At 43.7% G+C, this 23,183-nt stretch overlaps 2 protein-coding genes across 7 annotated transcripts in view; both read left to right on the forward strand.

Annotated features, from left to right (window-relative positions):
• The window catches only part of LOC115110187 (tyrosine-protein phosphatase non-receptor type 4-like), a 127,678-nt gene extending 124,946 nt beyond the window's left edge, over positions 1–2,732 (forward strand). For all 3 annotated transcript variants that reach the window (XM_029635621.2, XM_029635639.2, XM_029635629.2), the window contains one exon: positions 266–2,732. In XM_029635621.2, coding sequence (XP_029491481.2) covers positions 266–460 — 195 coding nt within the window. In that variant the 3' untranslated portion in view covers positions 461–2,732. The remainder of the gene's footprint in view (positions 1–265) is intronic.
• Positions 2,733–3,601: 869 nt separating this feature from the next.
• Positions 3,602–23,183, forward strand: part of epb41l5 (erythrocyte membrane protein band 4.1 like 5) — a 47,440-nt gene continuing 27,858 nt past the window's right edge. For 2 of the 4 annotated variants that reach the window (XM_029635651.2, XM_029635696.2), the window contains exons 1-11: positions 3,602–3,889; positions 4,688–4,890; positions 13,535–13,639; positions 14,332–14,374; positions 14,575–14,653; positions 14,774–14,818; positions 15,321–15,373; positions 16,971–17,091; positions 17,747–17,834; positions 17,981–18,069; positions 18,183–18,273. In XM_029635651.2, coding sequence (XP_029491511.2) covers positions 4,711–4,890; positions 13,535–13,639; positions 14,332–14,374; positions 14,575–14,653; positions 14,774–14,818; positions 15,321–15,373; positions 16,971–17,091; positions 17,747–17,834; positions 17,981–18,069; positions 18,183–18,273 — 894 coding nt within the window. In that variant the 5' untranslated portion in view covers positions 3,602–3,889; positions 4,688–4,710. The remainder of the gene's footprint in view (positions 3,890–4,687; positions 4,891–13,534; positions 13,640–14,331; positions 14,375–14,574; positions 14,654–14,773; positions 14,819–15,320; positions 15,374–16,970; positions 17,092–17,746; positions 17,835–17,980; positions 18,070–18,182; positions 18,274–23,183) is intronic. The other 2 variants (XM_029635660.2, XM_029635668.2) reach the window with 2 other exon arrangements.

Raw genomic sequence — 23,183 nt, forward strand, 5'->3', positions numbered from 1 at the left:
CATTATGGGATATTGTGTGGAGATTAATTCTAAAATAAAGCTGTAACGTAACAAAGTGGAAAAAGTAATGGGGTCTGAATACTTTCCAAATGCCCTCACCACTGCTTCCCACCTCAGGGAAGTTGGCTTTTCAGGTTGTTTATTCATCCCTGGCTGCCTCTATCCCAATCACTGGCTGCTCTGGCTTGTTTACTCATGTCTTGCCATTAGCTCCTACTGTTACTGATGTTCTCTTCCTTCCCCTCTTTCTCTTCTGTGTCCTCAGAGCCAGTACAAGTTTGTGTGTGAAGCCGTCTTGAGGGTCTATGAGGAAGGCATGGTCAAACCCCTGAAGTCCAACCTATACCAGAGAGAGGTAGAAGAAAATGGAGAAGAGGAAGATGAAGATGTTAGCATTAGCGCTAGTGTGACCAGTGTGACAAGTGAGACCAGCGTGACCAGCGAATGCCCTGAAACCTAACCTCTAATCCCTTGGACCTGACCTGGGTTTGTAGTGAGACGCCCAGCACCATGGAGGAAGAGCCCTGGCTACCATGGGTACTGCCGTGGGCCAAGGAGAGAACAAAGCACTGTTGCACTTTATGCCGACAAAAAACTGAAAATCATTGACAAATGAATCCATTTATGTTATGTAGACGGACATGCCTTTTCTTCTATGTCCCTCCGGCTGATCGAGAGACACCGTATCTTTTTCAAGTAGTATTTATTGTGTTTTAGTTTGTGTCAAAACCCTGTCCACTGAACAAACGTTAGTGCGAGTCCTAGCTTCATGCTTCCCAAATGAAATCATAGGTAGTAAAAAGTAGTGAGAATTTGACTTTAAAGTGAGTGGTTTTTATTTATTATATTCTTTGCTTTTCTTGTCAAGTTATGACAATAGACACACATCGGAGCACTTTGTCTAACCCTAGCTAACCGTGTGGCTGTCGTGTCACTATGCCTTGGTTTTTGCATAGAACGAACGAGTCATTGACTGACGTTGATTGGAATGTTAAATTGTCCAATTTGGCAGGGCGTGGATCCACTCTTAAGCTACAGTATTTCATAAGAGTCCCCAGTCACACCATGGCAAATAAAGCTATCAAATGGGAGACTTTAAAACAACCTTTTTAAGTTACATTTCTCGCTGTCTTTGTGTGTCAGTCGAGATTTTAAGCCAACAATACTAAGATCATTCAAATATTAGTAATTATACACCCCCACATGTTTATATTTAAATGGTACTTAGAGGCTTTAAGGCACGTTCTTTTTATTGGAAATGATCATCACTTAAGGGTGTTTTAGGTGCACATTGCTGGGCATTTGTTGTAGCCAACACAGTTAAAACATGTTTTGTAAAAAAAAATCAGGGTGCACGAGGTGTCCTTTTCAAACTGCTTCAACTATTGTCATTTTCAGCAGTTCTTGTATTGGAGTTATCAGCTTCTTTATAGTTTTAGCTACTCTTCTCATGGAAGAGGCTGTTTCTTGCTTTGTTTCATTGGTTGCTGCCATCTTGGCACTGCAGGTAGTTGCACCTTCTCCGATGCACTATTCTGCACAACCATGTGTATGTTTAGAGTGGATGTGTGTGGGACCGTCAGTGTAGTTATGTGGTGTGTCTCTGTGACTCAGCAATTTTTCTTGTGTGTATATTATGTCCTGTCTCTGGTGCTGCTGTGGCTCTGTCTCATGGCGTCATGCCGTGTAACCATTTGCTAACCCCTTGCCATTTCACCATAACCTGGCTGACACTCATTACTAACTCAATGTTAGATGTCTGGGGTGAAGCCTGCTTGTAAACTTATTTGCCATAGTTTTTTTCCATCTTCTTGACCTGAGGTGACTGTGTGATGCATCTATAGCACAAACATTGGAATTAAATACATTATGACCACGCTGTGAGAAGCCCATGAAGTAAATTGCTCCCTTTCACCTGGCTTGCACACAGTCCCCAATGGTCGATCATCAACCCACTGTGTGGAATCCACAAAACTGTCATTTTGATTATTTTAATTTTATGGAATCATGCATGGATTCCGGCTCATTCTGTTATGCCTGAGAGTTTTATGATGACGGATCATAGGAGCAAGACTACAGAATGCCACATACAAGACTTGCGTTTCCAGAACCATCCAATTTTATTTTCACAAATGTCCAGAATTGAGCTTTGTTCAAAGTGTTATGATAGCGTATCAGGGTATTGTGGGGTGCTGTTTGGAGGCAGGAGGGGAGGGTGGCCGTGTTGTAGTTTTGTGAAAGAAACGGTTCATGCTTCTTGAGAATGGACAGCACTTTGCAGATGACTGGGTAGCCATGCCTGCTACTGAATATGTCAGAAACATAAAATGGTGTTTACTTTTTATTTATCATTTTATTGGTTTTTAGACACCTGTAGGGAACAAAAACTCAAACCTACAGTGATGCTTATTTTTTTTGTAAATATACTCGACCATGTAAATACAATGTTGTATATTTAAAAAAAATCTTTAAAATAAAAGGGAAAATCATTTGTGAGTTAAAATGTTTTTATATAGAGAATGACATGTGACAACTTGTGTTAAAAAAAATAGAAGAAAAATTGAAAGCTTACATTTCTTTCAACTCTCACTCCATTAAGTTGATTTTACTTCTGTTTCAAACACTTGTTTTCAGTTGCTCTGTGCATTTTGCTTTGTTTTTTCTTTCTGATATTGTCATTTGACAGTGCTTTGAATATGTTTATAAGATTTATTAAAAACGATTAAAACTTGTCTGAAAGCATGAAAAAATTGCTTAATCTCACGTTGCTTTTCCACACTGCAAAAGTGAGGTCAATGCAATGTTTTGATAATATTGTCATGGTACATATGGATTTCCTCAACCACTCTTCTGTCTTAATTCACACACGTACCTGTATTCCAAGTTCTACATTCCAGAAATACGACTGATGCCTAAAATTATTTAGAAAGTAGTATCAATGTAAGAAGCCTAAAACATAGCATTTTCTGCTCGTATGTAATCAACCTTGCAAGTTCCAACAGCCTGAGTTAGACTCCATGCAAACAATGACGTCTGTCCCAGAGGCTCTCTTTAAGTATCAAGTATGTTTGAAAGAAGTGCACAGGTACGGACGGTCTGGTCTCATCCCTGTCAATCAATGGATATCCATGGCAGGAAATAAATACTATAATGACATCAAGACCAGACAGGTGCCATCAACATGACCAGTGAGTGGCGCTGTTGCTAAATGGAGAAGAATCAGTAGTTCATACAGTAGATATTTGGTCTGATTGAGAAAAAAAATACACTGACTACCATAATGCCGTTTAAAAATGTACCGTAATCTATTACTGAATGTACCGACTCGAAAGTATCTACTGGTTTGTTCAGTCCTTATATTGGCATAATATGACACTATGATAATACATACTTGGGTATATTTATTTGTTATATTTCAAGTAATGCTTTTCATAATTGGCTACATTGTAATCTCATGATAACTACTACAGAAACAACCAACAATATAAATATAATTACATTTCTATGCACCCAACCAATGACCGCACTCAACACCCTAATGTCTCTTTAAATACAAATAGCTGTGTGTTTGGGATTTATTTTGACGTCATTTCCTGCGGGAAATCTTGCCTCCCTCTTTTCTTGGGACTTGTGGAAATTATCTCGTTAGGGTATCGATCGAATAGGAAATACAGTAGAATACTTATCAACCATGGAAACATTCGTTTTCATTTGTTTGTAAAGTGAACAATGCACGTGGATTGGTTGTTATTTTAGCCAAGTCTTTCGTGAGTTGCTATTCCTTTAGGACTTTCGGATCTACAAGTGGCCATCGGCGACAGCAGCAGCAAGTGTATGTCGCCTGATTTCTTTCATCTGTTGCTTCAGTAACGCGTCGTTATCACAAGAGGTAGCTTGCCTGCTAAACCTGTTGCTCTCGCTCATGATGTGACTAGTCAAAGCCAATTTTGTCGAGTTATTCTTCAATAGTTAATACTTGAATGAAATGTAATTAAGATCGAAATTAATACAATATTTATTCGGGCAAAGCTTCTAGCTAACTATCTATTTGGTTGGTAAGTTAACGTTACCAGGTAGCTAACTAGCCAGCAAATTAACTAGCATAACCTATTATCTGGTACCGCATAGCTAGCTAATAGCATAGTCTGTACTATCTGATAGTTAGCACTCCAAATGTTCCGTCTAAATCGCTCTGTAAAATTGTTATCATTAACTACAGCCCTAATGTATGTAACAAATGGCTAATAATACACTACCCAATTTAGCTAACTACAGTGTAACGGTATGGTAAATACAGCAAGTGTTTATTCACAACTTCATTCCTAGCCGTTTGGAACAACCATTGGATAATTGTGGGGAGTCTACAAACATTAGCGGACTAAAACTCCACTCCATAGTGAAGGAAGTTAATGAACTTCTTTCACCAACAAGTTAAGTTCATCATAACCTTCCTTCACCATGGATTGAAGTTTAGTCCACTACAAACATTGTACACACAGAAAAGCCCAAAAGTAATACCTAGGCAGATAAGAGCACTTAGGTTAGTTGTGGTGATAAGTCACACCATTTTGATTTGCATACTAATATGGCTTCTGTCACAGCACATTATTTAATAGATGTTTTAACATCACAGTCCTCTGAGGAACACGACAGATTGTATCAGTAATCCTTCCTCTCATATGTGCAGGTAGTGTTCACTAGGCCCCCACCATGCTGAGTTTCCTCCGCCGGACGCTGGGCCGGCGGTCCGTCCGTAAGCATGCTGAGAAGACCCGGCTGAGAGAGGCCCAGCGGGCCACCACACACATCCCTGCTGCCGGGGAGGCCAAGTCTGTCATCACCTGTCGTGTGTCACTGCTGGACGGCACTGATGTCAGTGTGGACCTACCGGTGAGACTTTACACACAAAAAAAATATTTCAACTATTATCAAGGCATGCCTCATGAGAAAGTAACAGGTGGCTGTTTTGTATAGGGTCATCAAACTATATTTCAAAAGGAAGGAGGACAGAGGTAGGAGCATTTTTGGCATGGCAGGTGCCCTGAGGCTGAATATCTCTCTCTCTCTCTGTGTCTGTGTTGGTTGATTCCCACATATAAGGTTTTGCTGTATAGTACTTGCTGACTAGCTCCCTCAATTAGATTTTTTTCCATTTAACCAGGTAAGCTAGTTGAGAACAAGTTCTCATTTACAACTGCGACCTGGCCAAGATAAAGCAAAGCAATGCAACACAAACAAAATAGTTACACATGGAATAAACAAGCGTACAGTCAATAACACAATAAAAGAAAAAAAGTCTATATACAGTGTGTGCAAATGGCGTGAGGTGTTAAGGCAATAAATAGGCCGTAGTAGCGAAGTAATTACAGTTTAGCAAATTAACACTGGAGTGATAGATGTGCAAGTAGAAATACTGGTGTGCAAAAGAGCAGAAAAGTACATTAAAAACAATATGGGGATGAGGTAGGTAGATTGTGTGGGCTATTTACAGATGAGCTATGTACAGCTGCGGCGATTGGTTAGCTGATCACATAGCTGATGTTTAAAGTTAGTGAGGGCAATTTTACATCTCCAGCTTCAGCGAGTTTTGCAATTCGTTCCAGTCATTGGCAGTAGGGAACTGGAAGGAAAGGTGGCCAAAGCAGGTGTTGGCTTTGGGGATGACCAGTGAGATATACCTGCGGGAGCGCGTGCTACTGGTGGGTGTTGTTATCGTGAGCTGAGGTAAGGCGGAGCTTTACCTAGCATAGACTTATAAATGACCTGGAGCCAGTGGGTCTGGCGACGAATATGTAGTGAGGGCCAGAGCATACAGGGCGCAGTGGTGGGTAATATTTGGGGCTTTGGTGACAAAACGGATGGCACTATGATAGACTGCATCCAGTTTGCTGAGTAGAGTATTGGAAGCTATTTTGTAAATGACATCGCCAAAGTTGAGGATCGGTAGGATAGTCAGTTTTACGAGGGTATGTTTGGCAGCGTGAGTGAAGGAGGCTTTGTTGCGAAATAGGAAGTCAATTCTAGATTTCATTTTGGATTGGAGATGCTTGATGTGATTCTGGAAGGAGAGTTTACAGTCTAGCCAGACACCAAGGTAGTTGTCCACATATTCTAAGTCAGAATCGTCCAGAGTAGTGATGCTAGTCGGTTTGCGGGCAGCGAACGGTTGAAGAGCATGCATTTGGTTTTACTAGCGTTTAAGAGCAGTTGGAGGCCACGGAAGGAGTTTTATGGCTAGTTAACAGTGTCCAAAGATGGGCCAGATGTATACAGAATGGTGTCGTTTGCGTAAAGATGGATCAGGGAATCACCCGCAGCAAGAGCGACATCATTGATATATACAGAGAAAAGAGTCAGCCCAAGAATTTAACCCTGTGGCACCCCCATAGACTGCCAGAGGTCAGGACAACAGGCCCTCCGATTTGACACACTGAACTCTGTCTGAGAAGTAGTTGGTGAACCAGGCGAGGCAGTCATTTGAGAAACCAAGGCTGTTTAGTCTGCCGATAAGAATACGGTGATTGACAGACTCGAAAGTCTTGCCCAGGTTGATGAAGACGGCTGCACAGTACTGTCTTTTATTTATGGGGGTTATGATATCGTTTAGTACCTTGAGCGTGGCTGAGGTGCACCCGTGACCGGCTCAGAAACCGGATTGCACAGCGGAGAAGGTACAGTGGGTTTCGAAATGGTCAGTGATCTGTTTATTAACTTGGCTTTTGAAGACTTTAGAAAGGCAGGGCAGGATTGATATAGGTCTATAACAGTTTGGGTCTTGAGTGTCACCCCTTTTTAAAGAGGGGCATGACCGTGGCAGCTTTCCAATCTTTAGGGATCTCGGACGATACGGAAGATAGGTTGAACAGACTGGTAATAGGGGTTGCAACAATCGCGGCGAATAATTTTAGAAAGAGAGGGTTGAGATTGGCTAGCCCAGCTGATTTGTACGGGTCCAGGTTTTGCAGCTCTTTCAGAACATCAGCTATCTGGATTTGGGTGAAGGAGAAGCTGGGGAGGCTCGGGCATGTAGCTGCGAGGGGTGCGGAGCTGTTTGCCGGGGTTGGGATTAGAGGTCGACCGATTATGATTTTTCAACACCGATACCGATTACTGGAGGACAAAAAAGCCGATGCTGATTTAAAAATGTTAAAAAATTGCATTTGTAATAATGACAATTACAACAATACTGAATGAACACTTATTTTAACTTAATATAATACATCAATAAAATCAATTTAGCCTCAAGTAAATAATGAAACATGTTCAATTTGGTTTAAATAATGCAAAATCAAAGTGTTGGAGAAGAACGTGAAAGTGCAATATGTGCTATGTAAGAAAGCTAACGTTTCAGTTCCTTGCTCAGAACATATGAAAGCTGGTGGTTCCTTTTAACATGAGTCTTCAATTTTCCCAGGTAAGAGGTTTTAGGTTGTAGTTATTATAGGAATTATAGGACTATGTCCCTCTATACCATTTGTATTTCATTAACCTTTCACTATTGGATGTTCTTATAGGCACTTTAGTATTGCTAGTGTAACAGTATAGCTTCTGTCCCTCTCCTCGCTCCTCCCTGGGCTCGAACCAGCAACACAACGACAACAGCCACCACATCGAAGCAGCGTTACCCATGCAGAGCAAGGGAAACAACCACCCCAAGGCTCAGAGCGAGTGAAGTTTGAAACACTATTAGCGCGCGCGCTAACTAGCCAGCCATTTCACTTCGGTCACACCAGCCTCATCTCGGGAGTTGATAGGTTTGAAGTTATAAACAGCGCAATGCTTGATGCACAACGAAGAGCTGCTCGCAAAAAGCAGGAAAGTGCTGTTTGAATGAATGTTTACGCGCCTGCTTCTGCCTACCACCGCTCAGTCAGATACTTAGGTGCTTGTATGCTCAGTCAGATTATATGCAACACAGGACACGCTAGATAATATCTAGTAATATCATCAACCATGTGTAGTTAACTAGTGATTATGATTGATAGTTTTTTATAAGATAAGTTTAATGCTAGCTAGCAACTTGCCTTGGCTTACTGCATTTGCGTAACAGGCAGTCGAGAGAGAGGCAGGTCGTTATTGCGTTGGACTAGTTAACTGTAAGGATGCAAGATTGGATCCCCCGAGCTGACAAGGTGAACATCTGTCTTTCTGCCCCTGAACGAGGCAGTTAACCCACCGTTCCTAGACCGTCATTGAAAATAAATGTGTTCTTAACTGACCTGCCTAGTTAAATAAAGATGAAATAAAGGTCGGCAAATCGGCGCCCAAACATACAGATTTCCAATTGTTATGAAAACGTGAAATCGGCCCTAATTAATCGGCCATTCCGATTAATCGGTCGACCTCTAGTTGGGCTAGCCAGGAGGAAAGCATGGCCATCCGTGGAGAAAAATGTTTATTGATATTCTCGATTATCGTGGATTTATCGGTGGTGACAGTCTTACCTAGCCTCAGTGCAGTGGGCAGCTTGGAGGACGTGCTCTTATTCTCCAAGGACTTTACAGTGTCCCAAAACTTAGCTACAGCATGCAAATCAGTTTGAAAAAGCTAGCCTTTGCTTTCCTGGCTGACTGCGTGTATTGCTCTGAGACCCTAATCATGTTGTGGGCCTGTTCTTAGGTAGCTTGTTGCCCTCTTGCTGTGCTGTTAAGTTAATGAGTTACTGAGAGTGTCACAGTCAGGTCTTGACTCACTGAGGTGTGACTTGGCCACATGAGAGGTGCGTGCCAGTATGTTTATGTGTAGTTCACTGTTCTATTGAGTGCTGCTGATCACCTGTAATTCCATGATCCCTCTACAGCACACCTGGTCACATGACCCACCCACAGCCAGGAGCCAAGTGAGTGGAGATGGTCTTCTCGAATGGGAAGACTTGCTCTTGGCCCACAATGTCCTCTTTGATTTCTCAGGGTTGGAATTTCTAAGGCATTCCAGCTGTCCAACCAGTTGATGACACTCTGGTATTAAAATCAAATGAAAATGTTCACATGCACCGAATACAACAGGTGTAGGTAGACCTTAGAGGGAAATGCTTATTTACAAGCCCTTAACCAACAATGCTTTAAGAAGTTTTAAGAAAAACTAGGTGTTAATTAGATAATAAAAGTAACAAATAATTAAACAGCAGCAGTAAAATATACAGGGGGTACCGGTTAGTCGAGGTACTTGAGATGTATTCCACTGTAAATGCTATAGGTCTATTGTCACAGAGCTTCTCCAGTAGTTTTTTTTCTCTCTTTTTTGGCAATGCCTCTGAATGCAATGCTAGTGGGAGTTATTACAACATGGGATAGGCCGTCCATGTTTATGTCTGAAGAGTTTGTGGAGTCCAGGACATGAGCCTGCGTGCAGTTTTCTAATAGCTTTGTCATAGTCATGTGAAAATCCATTTGGAAGGAACATTGTGAACTGTTAGGCTAGCTGTAACTCTGGATCTATAGCTCTGCTATGTAAGAGTTCTAGGCTAGTTGATATAGTCTGACCATTTATTCACTTGGTGGCATTGATTAAGTGTTACGAAGCAGAACTGCTGGGTTGCGTAATAACGTCACTGTTTAGGCTGCCAATGGGTTTCCCAGGCAATAACTCATTTTGATCATCAAGGCCTTATGTTTTCTTTGTGTTCTTCTGAGACCGCTTTGGCCCTAATGGTCTGTCCCTTTGTTTAGATATTTTGTGTGATATCTGACATGCATGTTGCTACTGTACAGCAGCCATACTCGGGACTAACTGTAATAGTGAATAAACATGTTGACATAGGTCTAGTACAAGATGCTGGGTTTGTATTGGTGAAACCTAACACCTTTGGCTTATTTCAGTAAAGTAGTACAGTAGTCTTTTTTTGATGTATTTTTTATCCCTTTTTCTCCTCAATTTTGTGGTATCCAATTGTTTAGTAGCTACTATCTTGTCTCATCGCTACAACTCCCGTACGGGCTCGGGAGAGACGAAGGTTGAAAGTCATGTGTCCTCCGATACACAACCCAACCAAGCCGCACTGCTTCTTAACACAGCGCCATCCAACCCGGAAGCCAGCCGCACCAATGTGTCGGAGGAAACACCGTGCACCTGGCAACCTTGGTTAGCGCGCACTGCGCCCGGCCCGCCACAGGAGTCGCTGGTGCGCGGTGTTTCCTCCGACATCACACCCGTTGGCTATGCTGCTCGTGCATTGAATTTGCTCCTCAAGGACATCATGGCACTGAAAACAATGGATACACTCTACAAGAGAGCCAAGGAAATGGTTAGGTATGTGAAGGGTCATGAAGTTAAAGCTGTAGTCTACCTCACCAAGTAAAGTGAGAAGAATAAGAGCACCACTTTAAAGCTGCCCAGCAACACACATTGGGGTGGTGTTGTCATCATGTTTGAAAGTCTCCTGGAGGGGAAGAACTCCAACTAATGGCCATATCACACTCTGCCGATATGGACAACCCCATCAAGAGGATTCTCCTGGATGATGTATTTTGGGAGAGCGTGGTAAGCAGCCTGAAACCTGTAGCAGTAGCCATTGCACAGATTGAGGGTGAAAATGCCATCCTGTCTGATGTGCAGACTCTGCTTGCACATATAATAGAATACTTTTGTACTGCCCTGTCCACTTTGCTGTTGCTCCAAGCAGAGGACACTGCAGTTCTGAAATACATCAAAAAGTGTGAAGACTTTTGCCTGAAGCCCATACACTCAGAAGCGTACATGATGGACCCCAAATATGCTGGCAAGAGCATCCTGTTTGGAGCAGAGACAAAAAAGGCCTATGGTGTCATCACTACAGTGTCTCGCCACCTTGGCCTGGTTCTTGGCAGTCTGACGAAGTACACTTCCAAGCAAGGGCTTTGGGATGGAGATGCAATATGGTAGTCCTGCCAGCATATCTCTTTAGCCACCTGCTGGGAGGGACTTTGTGGATCTGAGCCTCTTTCCCCTGTTGCCTCCATCCTTCAAATCCCACCAACATCAGCCACCTCAGAATGCAACTGGTACTTGTTTGGGAACACACAAACCAAAGCACACAACAGGCTGACCATTGAAAAATTGGTGGCCATCTGGTCAAATTTGAGGCTTTTTGAGCCTGACAACGAGCCATCCTCAAGGTTGGAAAGTGACAGTGAAGATGAGGCCTCAGTCTGATGTTCAAGAGGTGGACATTGAGGAGGTCCAGGGAAAAGACATGGAAGCCTGAGAGGAAGACAGTCTAGAAACTAAAGCTTTGGTTATGATTTTACAGATGTATGTTGAAATGTTTTTGGGAGATGCGATGGATCATTGGGGACCATTATATATTCCTTTTTGTTGTTCAGTGAAAGTCAACTCATTTAATTAAAGTTCCATTTGTAACTCTTTTTTAAAATGTATTATCCTGTTGGAAGGATTTAATCATTTGCAATTATGTCTACTTATGAAAAGGCAAAGGTCTCTGTCTCTATATGATTTGGTAAATATATCCAATGCAAAAAGAAAATCTACATTTAAATGGTATTATATTCCTGTTAATTCCCATGGAATGTTTCCACCTCTGAATATTCCCCAAAATGTGCAACCCTGGGTGCTGGTCAGTAAACTGTCCAGAATGACATTTGAAGAAAGAGTGTGGCGTAGCTTGTTTATTGCTCTTACCAACATGGCTGAATGCTTATGTCAACCCAAAGGGTTTCCTGGGGTTACACCTCTAAAGCAGCAGCTATCCCTTTTGACACAAACGGCACAGTAAATAGTCTAATGATTCGTCTCTTCTCTGACACCTCCAGCTCCAGAACTCAGTCCAGTCTGAATAAGGGAGCCTCAAGGTTTTAAGACAATTGGTGGGAAGAAGGAGGGGGGCTGCCATATTTCTTCCGCAGTCCTCCCTCAGTGGCTCTAACTTGCGTAGGGTGGGGAGGCTGATTTTAATTTTATTTTGTGCCCCTCCCTCAGTGGCAGTCCTCTGACTTGCATGCAGGGAGCAGCCTTAGGAATGTAACTGTGCCTCCAAAGGCAGATGGTTGGTCGGGCAGACTGGAAACCTCTGGTGAACAATGCGACAGCGAGGCCTGGGGTTCACTGGAGCGCACAATGGCTCCTTTGTGTCCATTCTCCCTGGCCGAAGGGGCGCTTTGTGAGCTATGCCAACTCTATGGGGCCTGCGTGAGCGTCCGGCAAGCTTGGATTAACACTGAGGACTGTTCAATGGCAGCATCCTCTCCTCTCTACCCATCACGACCACTCCCCCTGTATAATGTACCCGACCAGAGCATGGCAGTGCAGGCCTGAGTCCTCACTGCACATGTCAATGTTTGTTCCCCTGCAGGGTATTGTGTGTGTGTGTGTCGCTGTATGCATACAGCAGTGTCACAACCAGTAATATGCTTGTTAGGTTTCAGCAATGTTGTTGCAGACTTTACTGCATGTTCTGATTTTGTGTGCTTTAACCTACATCTTTAGTGTTGTGAGTTTCCATTGTTTGTGCACTTGGGAGTGTCCTCTCTGTTAGTGGACTTGGTCTAACGTTGCTTGTATTCATCTGAGAAACTCGAGGCAAAGAAAGCTCTGCAGAATGGCAGTGAACTCTGCCAGCCACTACAAGGGGCGTTTTCACCCCTTCTATAAGATTTGACCATTCAGTCACCTTGAACACAAATGACCTCAATGTCATTCAGCGCAGTGGAGTGACCGACCAACCACATCTTTTGTTTTTTCCGTGTCTCGCTCTCTGGTGGTGTGAGGCAGGACAGAGGTAGTGGGAGCGTTTTGTTTTCATAGGCTGGCCTGTAGATCACTCATTAGCTGAGACTTCACTACAGGGCTACAGACTGTGTACTGTGTTGTCAGGCTACTGTGTGTGGTTAGTTAGTCAGTCAGACTGCTGGGCAGAGAGTAGAGACTGACTGGGGTCAGCTGACTCGCTGTGTTGCAGCCTACTAACAGGTTGCCATGGTGACCCCAGTGCTGCCATTCTTCCTGCTGTTTTGAAGTTGGCCGTGTACTGAACTAGCTAGTACAGCAGCAGGCTACATGAGTTGGGCAGCTAACACCCCATCTGAGCAGTGCAGACTGGAGACTGGTACGACCTGTCAGACTGACTGCAGGAAACACTCTATCATAGAGTTCAAACTGCTCACCAGAACGGAAGGGAAAGACTTAAACATGTGGCAGTGTGCCTGATTTTAAAGTAGGCGAAGCCAGCTAAATAATGTTCTATTTGGCTCTCGTCTCTTTTTTGCGTGTTTTCTAATCCGTTATAGAGGCAATGAAATCAACAGTGTGTCTGGGGAGTGGAGTATCAGGGAAGAAGACACAAACCCTTAAAACAGCTCTAGAACTTTTCCACCAGTAGTGACTTAGCGAAACTTATCCACTTGCTCGTTCCACTTGTATTGTGTTAACCATAATAAATAACATTGAGCAACAGTTTAAAAATATTTGAAATATGAAACTATTAGTAAAATGCTAAAGAGAACACAGTGAAAAGTCTAGACCTAGTCTGTTGAATGATTGATGACATTGCTTCCAGATTAATTAATGACTGTGACCTCTGACATCTCTCTTGCTCTGTCAGAAAAAAGCCAAAGGTGAGGAGCTGTTTGACCAGATCATGTATCATCTGGACATCGTAGAGAAGGACTACTTCGGACTACGCTTCATGGACTCTGCACAAGTACCGGTAAGACCAGAGTAGCAGACAATCCTAGAGACTCACTTTTACTACCACCCAACCAACCTTCTTCTAAGAATTAGGAAGGTGTTTGTTATGGTTAGATTTATCCACTAAACTTGAATTTCTCTTCTCTGGAATAGGGATTTGAATAACAGTGTGTACAGTTCACATACTATATGGGTTGTCTAATATATATATATATGGCTGTTGGAAGGTTCAAGTACAGTTTGTCGCAGAAAGTACAAATTAAGTCCAGTGTCTATCAAAGACCCAGCAGCCAGGGCAAGCTGATATGGTGTGACGGGCATAGAAGGAAGGAGAGGAGAGAGGTAGTAGGGAGGGAGATCTGGAGAGAGGAATGTGGGGGAGAGAAGTGTGAAATAGGGCTGTGGCAGAGACCTTCCGTTCCCTCATCAGCATGAGCAGCACCCCCTACCCCACCCCCCTACTCACGCACCCTCCTAAACCCCTGCCCCTCCCTCATATAATTGTTCATGCCTCAGACTCCCAACTCCCAGACGAGTTACAAATCAGAAATTCCCTTTCTAGTGACACAATCCTACTGTATGTGGTATCCTAGGCGAGGCTGCTGTCGAACACATTTGTTTTTGGCCTTGCCCATGCCATGGATTCTCTTGGGTCTAGATGGTTGATTCTTTCCTGTTATTGAAATGTGTTCTTTTTCGTCTCTTTTGCAGCATTGGCTTGATGTTACAAAAAGCATTAAAAAACAAGTCAAAAGTAAGTATATGTTCTTGACCTCACAATCATTGGAGATACACAAGCTATAGCCCTTCTATTGCCTCTTTTCTGTAACAATGTAGCTCTAGAGATGTATGTTGATGGAACAGCCAGAAAAAGATGGATTTCATTAATGCCATTCTCATTTCAAACCTCTTTCTTTCCTTCCTCTCTTCCGTTCCTCCCCTACCTCTGTGCAGTCGGACCCCCATACTGCCTTCACATGAGGGTCAAATTCTACTCCTCAGAACCCAACAACCTGCATGAGGAGTTGACCAGGTCACCTTGTTGTCGTCTTATTTACTATTCAATAATCACCAATTGTTTTTAGAACATTTGTATTTATTGGGGACATTAATCTGGACTTTTTATGAACAAATGACCCTTTTATTCTCGCAGGTATCTATTTGTATTGCAACTAAAACAAGATATCCTCAGTGGCAAGTAAGTAACCTCCCTCACCCACTGTTTTGCTCTTCCTATATTAGATGTACAGTATATTACATTAGTGTAGACTTCATGTGCTTCAATTTATTTAACATGGCTGATGTGATGATGTACTTGGCCTATAGACATGTTAGCTATATCTGTTCTGTTGCATCATGATACAGATGCTAAGAGGCTTAGCTACAGTAGTGGATTACACACGTGATGTTGGAAGGAAACTATTTACATCAATAAGTAGATTGTGAATATTAGTATACATTTTCGCTTACATGGGGATTAGTGTTCATGTTTGTCCGGCAATCCAATAACACCGGGTTGTTGTGTATTAGCTCTGGAGCGAGAAACGGGCTGTTAGATGCAGTAGTTCTCTGCTGTAACAGCTGTGACTGATCTCTTCAGACAGTATCCTTGCCTAGTGTGTACTGTACCTTGTTGAAAGCAACAGCACTCAGACTACAGCATTTTTTCCCCTTCCTGAACACTCGTCCTTGTATCACAGGTTAGAATGTCCTTTCGACACAGCAGTGGAGCTGGCGGCCTTCTCTTTGCAAGGTAAGAACAACGATGGCCCAATGTCTAGGTGTGGTTGTCATAACTCTTCTTGAATGAGAGCCACCGAGTTGCAGTTTTCTGAGGGGGTGGAATCTTTGCTATCAGCAGGGAGAGACCATAGCGCCACAGTAGCCTTTCAGAGCCTATTAACATGGTGGAGTATTTGTGGAAATAGAAGATCATTTGGGCTTATCGCTACCCTCTCTTCAAGAATGTGTGCTGCTGCCGCAGCACTGCCCAGAGGAGTTGGCCCAAATGCTGAGGCTGCAGTCCTTGCTCAGTGTTCCAACTGTAAATGGGCACTCCAGGGTTGTTCTGAATGGAAGTGAGCCCCCTCCCTCTCTTCCAGCTCCTCTGTGGGGGTAAATGCAAGCTCATTAGAGCCTAGATCTCTGCAAAGGCCCCCTAATCCAGCCCTCTCCCTCGTCCCCTCTCACTATCCCCTCTCTCTCGCTCTCTCTCAAGTCATCCACACCATCACAGCCCCTTTATTTACAGCAAAACTCACTCTTTAGCCAGAACTCTGAATGGCCCTTCCCAAACAAAGCAGTCATGCTTTTAGGTAGAATAGATATCAGGATTTCAGATTGTATTCTGTTCTGCTTGATGCCTGCTAGCTAAATGTCCAGCAAGTCAAATAATTGACCCTCAAGCAGTTAGTCAAAGCCTCAGATTTCAATGTAACCTACTGAATGTCCGGTCGGTAGCTCGACTCCATTCTGTTTGGCAGCTAGGCTGGACGTCTGTCCATATTTCCCACATTTGATTTGTTGACCAATGACCAGGAAGAGGTGAGGCATTCCCTTCTCTACCCTGTCAGCAACATCCATCCCTGTCATGGCCCCGACCCCTGACCCTTAGCCCCACATTGAGCTCTGACACATCACTACTCTGCCTTGGTCTGCAGCAAATCACTGATAACAAAGAGCCTCTCCTCACCTCCATTACCCAGATGGCATACTGTTGTCCTATTTATACCCCTGCCTGCAGTCAGACAGGGTTATCTCCATGATGCTATGTAAGGAAAGAGGGGAGTGAGGCATCATTGGATGTCTGTTGCTCCACTTAAATATGATTTGGATGTATTTTAATGTTCGTGTCCTAGTTGGTTTGAGAAATTGAAGCAGGCTACTTTAAAGGAATTATTCAAAATAACAAATGTCATTAATAGCTAACGGGTCATCTATAAATCCTAAATCAGGGACCCAAATGATGGTGATAGACGAATACATACAGCTTCTTATTAGCATCTCTTTCATTGATAAACAATCCCAGACAGCATGCCTTAACCAACCTTCTAGAGTGATTCAGAGAACCCATGTCTGGTTGTGTACCAGCTGAGCTGGGAGACTATGACCCTGGGGAGCATGCCCTGGATCTGGTGTCTGAGTTGGGCTTAAAGTACTCAGTATGTTACCTGTTGTGTTCCAGCTGAGCTGGGAGACTGTGACCCTGGGGAGCATGCCCTGGATCTGGATCTGAGTGTCTGTATGTTACCTGTTGCTGAGCTGGGAGACTGTGACCCTGGGGAGCATGCCCTGGTTCTGGTGTCCGAGTTGGGCTTAAAGTACTCAGTATGTTACCTGTTGTGTTCCAGCTGAGCTGGGAGACTGTGACCCTGGGGAGCATGCCCTGGATCTGGTGTCGGAGTTCCGCTTCATGCCAGAACAGACTGAGGCCATGGAGCTGGCCATCTTCAACACCTGGAAGGAGTGCAGGTAAAACAATGATATCACAGAAATGTCTGAATAACAATTTATGCTATCTCCATAATATGGCATTTTATAAAGCATTTTTTAATGGTAAGGTATTGTAAAGTGTCACCAATGTCTAGAGGTTGTATAGCCGGTCATATACAGCCTTTACATTACTGTGTATACGATGGTTACAGCCAGGAGTTTCTCCTGTATTTCACTGCCTATAGGGTTAGGCTACTTAAGCTTCTCAATTATTTACCTTTCCTTGGGGAGTGTAGATCATCCACCCGCTATATTATTTGATCACCCTTGATGTACTGGGGCTGGGGTATTCCCAAGTATGGTTAGGTTTGCTTATTTTTAGAAATGGATTTAAAGCATGTCTCAGTGTGGGCCGATCTTGACCCCAGGTTACCCTGACTCATGTACTATAGGGGATGTGACAGATGCTAAATCTTGTCAGTGGGTGTTTAAAAAAAACCTGGAACACATGCATGAGCTACCTGTAATGTATGACTTCGTCATGGTTGAGATTTTAATGTCACTTATGATTTAGTATCATCAGTCGTGGTTCATCCCAAGAGTCAACATTCTTTGCGTGTGACCTTCATCACCCACCAACCTTATCCCCTGTTTAACCTAGTTTTCTGCCTGTTCTCCCGCCGCTCCATCCCAGGGGCCAGATGCCATCGCAGGCGGAGATTAACTATCTGAACAAGGCCAAGTGGCTGGAGATGTATGGGGTGGACATGCACATGGTCAAGGTGAGGACACCAGGATGGGGGTCTCTCTTATCTCTCTTGCTCTCTCTTTGTCTCGCTCTACTGGTATAAAAACAAGACTCTAGTGGAGATTAAGGAAAGTAAGTAAACTGTAACACTGTGCTGAATGGCTGTGTCTGTCCCTTCAGGCTCGAGATGGAAATGACTACCAGCTAGGACTGACCCCCACTGGAGTGCTGGTGTTTGAGGGAGAGACCAAGATAGGCCTGTTCTTCTGGTAAAGACCTGTGGCCATACTTGATCTCTACCTGTGTCTCTACTAGTTCAAGGACTTGTGGGTCTTGATCACTATCTCTCGTTTAATTGTGTGCTTTTCCGTGTGTGTCCCAGGCCCAAGATCACCCGTCTAGACTTTAAGAAGAGCACGCTGACCCTGGTGGTGGTGGAGGATGACGGAGAAGAAGCTCAGGAGACCGAGGAGGTAATGAACCAACCCTCTGCCATACACACACACAGTGGGGGCAGCCATGATCCCTGCTCTTACCCCCTGCTCTTTTCTACTGGGCAATCTTCCCATACACTTATCCTTACACTCAACCTCTCTGAGGGCCCTGGTGTAGCTGGGGATAGTTGTTTCCACCTGGGTCTGAGTCTGAAGTATCCATGCTCACATCCTGTTCTGTTTATCCTGCTGCATTACTCTTTCTCTTCCATCATGTTGTTCTATTGTGTGCTGCCTTAGTGAATTATAGTAGCTGGTGTTGAAATGTCCGTTTTCTACCACTACTTTTCAATACAATCCGAAGCCCCTGTACTTTTCTGTAAAGCTCCTGTCATTGCAGAGAGAGCCCTGCAGTTTTCCAGTCTCCTCATGAATGGTCCTAATGTCACCTGTTACCTAGGCTGAAAATGATGTCTACGACTAAGGAGAGTTGATTAGTCATGCTCTCTTTATGTTGTGGTAGTACTATTTGAAATGTGTAGGCTATACTTTCTGACCACATAATATCAGTAAAGGCAGTTACTTTGTTCCAGTCCAATAAAAGGGCTTTGTATTGAACTGAAATTGAAAACCGCCTTGTTACAGTATACCGCTGGAGCAGAGCTCTACAAAGCTGCTTTTATAACAATGTGCTGCAGGGGGAGACTGGGAGGGGGGGGGGGAAGACAGGCAGGCAGACCGATCTTCAACCGATCGCTGCCCACACCTGCCCGCCCGTCCAGCATCACTACTCTGGACGGTTCTGACTTAGAATATGTTGACAACTACAAATACCTAGGTGTCTGGTTAGACTGTAAACTCTCCTTCCAGACTCACATTAAGCATCTCCAATCCAAAATTAAATCTAGAATTGGCTTCCTATTTCGCAACAAAGCATCTTTCACTCATGCTGCCAAACATACCCTCGTAAAACTGACCATCCTACCGATGCTCGACTTCAGCGATGTCATTTACGAAATAGCCTCCAACACTCTACTCAACAATTTGGATGCAGTCTATCACAGTGCCATCCGTTTAGTCACCAAAGCCCCATATACTACCCACCACTGCGGCCTGTATGCTCTTGTTGGCTGTGCCTCGCTTCATATTTGTCGCCAAACCCACTGGCTCCAGGTCATCTACAAGTCTTTGCTAGGTAAAGCTCCGCCTTATCTCAGCTCACTGGTCACGATAACAACACCCACCCGTAGCACCCGCTCCAGCAGGTATATTTCACTGGTCACCCCCAAAGCCAATTCCTCCTTTGGCCACATTTCCTTCCAGTTCTCTGCTGCCAGTGACTGGAACGAACTGCAGAAATCACTGAAGCTGGAGACTCATATCTCCCCCACTAACTTTACGCACCAGCTGTCAGAGCCGCTCACAGGTCACTGCACCTGTACATAGCCCATCTGTAAATCGCCCATCCAACTACCTCATCCCCATACGTTATTTATTTAGCTCCTTTGCACCCCAGTATCTCTACTTGCACACTCATCTTCTGCACATCTATCGCTCCAGTGTTTAGTTGCTATATTGTAATTATTTCACCACTATGGCCTATTTATTGCCTTAGCTCCCTTATCCTACCACATTTGCACACACTGTATGTAGACATTTTCTATTGTGTTGTTGACTTTGTTTGTTTATTCCATGTGTAACTCTCTTCTTGTGTGTGGCACTGCTTTGCTTTATCTTGGCCAAGTCGCAGTTATAAATGAGGACTTGTTCTCAACTAGCCTACCTGCTTAAATAAAGGTGAAATAAATCAAATATGGAGGGAGACGGGCAGCAGCTCAAGCAGCCATGTCGTGTAGGACATTTCCAATCAGCTGGTTGGCTGCCTGCCTATACCCAGGAATCAAGATGTGTTCATTGGACTAGGATGTTTGCGTATCTGTGAGGGGGTGTGTTTGGAGATCAGTATAGCCCAGGTCAGTTCTGAAGCAGAGGCATAGGTTTTTAGGGTTGGTTTGTTGTTCCCTATTTTGTGTGAGGGAGGTTTCTGTGTGTGGGAATGAATGTGTGGATTTCCATACACCTCCTAGGAGGACATGTCCTGTCTCTCTCCGAGGCTGCCTGGCCGGGCTGGCTCATCTCCAGGGAGAGTCCATTAAAGCATCAGCTCTTTCCCTCCGGCATCTGTGGCATCCACAGCCTTTACAGCAGCTCCTAGCACTCCTTTAGACCAGGCTGTCGAGCTGTTAATGTTGAAACACCCCCCCCTGCCCGGCTGGGCCGTCACTAGACGGGCTAACAAGGCTTTGGCACTGGTTGTCTTTCTTTCTGTCTGTCAACTACACACTGCTGAACACCTGGAAGTGGGAGTTCACTCTATGGTCAAAGATACTTCACCTACCTCGTCAAGATGTTTTCAGACATCTGAAGTAATTTGTTGTGTAGATGCAGTTATACGCTATGCCTCAAACCCAAATGTTTTGGGAAAGAACTGAATGAGGTTTATTTGAAGCAATAGTCAAAGGAATCCTGCAATACACAGTAGATGGATGTGACTCCTAATATTCTGTAGTGCTGTGACATGTACAGTATGTAGATGTGATGACCTCAGGTAGAGAGAAGGAAAGGCTAGACAGTGTTGTAATGGGGGACAGTAGACTAATTAAAATCATTACTAGTAGTTGATGGGGACTGCTGCTCAGACAATTTGACAGCTGACCACTTGGAATGTGTTGCACCATCGCAATGTGGCCCGGGTCTTTACTTTGTGACTACTAATCTCTGGTGTGTGTGTGTCCAACACTGGACTGCACATTCTCGCTCTCAAAGCTATTCTGGTTCTCATCTCCCGAGGTCTTTGTTTTGACGTCTTAATCCGCCCTGTGAATGTATTCTCTTTGTGACCCTGTTCCTGTCTGAATTAATGAAGCACTATTAGCAGAGCACTGAATAGGGCTGGTTAGCAGCAGAGCAGAGCACTGAATAGGGCTGGTTAGCAGCAGAGCAGAGCACTGAATAGGGCTGGTTAGCAGCAGAGCAGAGCCCTGAATAGGGCTGGTTAGCAGCAGAGCAGAGCCCTGAATAGGGCTGGTTAGCAGCAGAGCAGAGCCCTGAATAGGGCTGGTTAGCAGCAGAGCAGAGCCCTGAATAGGGCTGGTTAGCAGCAGAGCAGAGCCCTGAATAGGGCTGGTTAGCAGCAGAGCAGAGCACTGCTGAGAAAGTTGCTACTCTGCCATAACTGATTAGGACACGAGAAGGAGTTTAATGTGCCTCGTCGAGGCCTGGTGGAAAATTGTGTTAATGAGGAAGTTATTGGGAACTGCAGGGCAAGCAGCCTTTCTCTGCATGGCCATGAGCTGATTCAAATGTGGGAAACACAGGGAATAGGGTTGTTGTATATTGTCAAGTTCATCCACATCGGTGGGAAAGAGGAGACCTACCGTACTAACCAGTTCTTATTGCACACTCAGGTTGTCTGGAACCATAACCAATCAGGTAACTTCTTATGGCTTGGGGGTGGTATTGAGTAGCTTGGATGAATAAGGTTCCCAGAGTAAACTACCTGCTACTCAGTCCCAGAAGCTACGATATGCATATTATTAGTCGATTTGGATAGAAAACACTCTGTTTGAATGATGATTGTGAGAACTCATATGGCAGGCAAAGACCTGAGAAAAAATTAAACCATGAAGTGGGAAATCTGAGGTTTGTAGTTTTTCAACTCTTTGCCTATCCAAGATAGTGTACATTTGGTCCGATTGCACTTCATAAGGCTTCCACTAGATGTCAAGTCTTTAGAACCTTGTTTGATGCTTCTACTGTGAAGGAGGAGAGAATGAGAGCTGATTAAGAGGTCTGCCAGAAGGCCATGAGCTCATTCAGGCACGCTCCTGTGAGAGGTAGCTGCGTTCCATTGCATTTCAATTCTCCGGTTGAAATATTATTGAAGATTTATGTTAGAATCAATCTTTAGGATGTTTCTATGCATCGTTTGACATGTTTTACGAACTCTAATGGAATTTTTTTAGTTTTCGTCTGGCCTGCTCGTCGTGAATTTTGATTTGTGAACTCAAGGCGTGAACAAAAAGGAGGTATTTGGACAAATTATGGACTTTATCGAACAAAACAAACATTTACTGTGGAACTGGGATTCATGGGAGTGCATTCTGATGATCATCAAAGGTAAGTGAATATTTATAATGCTATTTCTGACTTCTGTTGACTCCAACATGGCGGATATCTATGTGGCTTGTTTTGGTCTCTGAGCGCAGGGCTCTGCTCTGCTGCTAACCAGCCCTATGGTGTTCTTTTTCGGTAAAGCTTTTTTGAAATCTGACAAAGCGGTTGCATTAAGAAGACATTTATCTAAAGTTCCATGCATAACTCTTGTATCAATGTTTATTATGAGTATTTCTGTAAATTGATGTGGCTCTGCAAAATCACCGGATGTTTTGGAAGCAAAACATTACGTAACGTAACGCACCAATGTAAACTGAGATTTTTGGATATAAATATGAACTTTATCAAACAAAGCATACATGTATTGTGTAACATGAAGTCCTATGAGTGTCATCTGATGAAGATCATCAAAGGTTAGTGATTAATTTGTTCTATATTTCTGCTTTTTGTGACTCCTGTGTTTCTCTGTGACTAGGTACTGACCTAACATAATCCGACGGTGTGCTTTCGTCGTAAAGCCTTTTTGAAATCGGACACTGGTGGGATAAACAACAAGTATATCTTTAAAATGGTGTAAAATACTTGTATGTTTGAGGAATTTTAATTATGAGATTTCTGTTTGAATTTGGTGCCCTGCACTTTCACTGGCTGTTGTCATATCGATCTCGTTAACGGGATGTCAGCCATAAGAACTTAAAACATGTCTACAACCAGGCTCATTTTTCCCGTCCACCATATGCTGTTTTGGGGCTCTGTTTTTTTCTTCAGGAATA

The sequence above is a fragment of the Oncorhynchus nerka genome, linkage group LG3 (assembly GCF_034236695.1).
Source record: "Oncorhynchus nerka isolate Pitt River linkage group LG3, Oner_Uvic_2.0, whole genome shotgun sequence".
NCBI lineage: Eukaryota > Metazoa > Chordata > Actinopteri > Salmoniformes > Salmonidae > Oncorhynchus > Oncorhynchus nerka.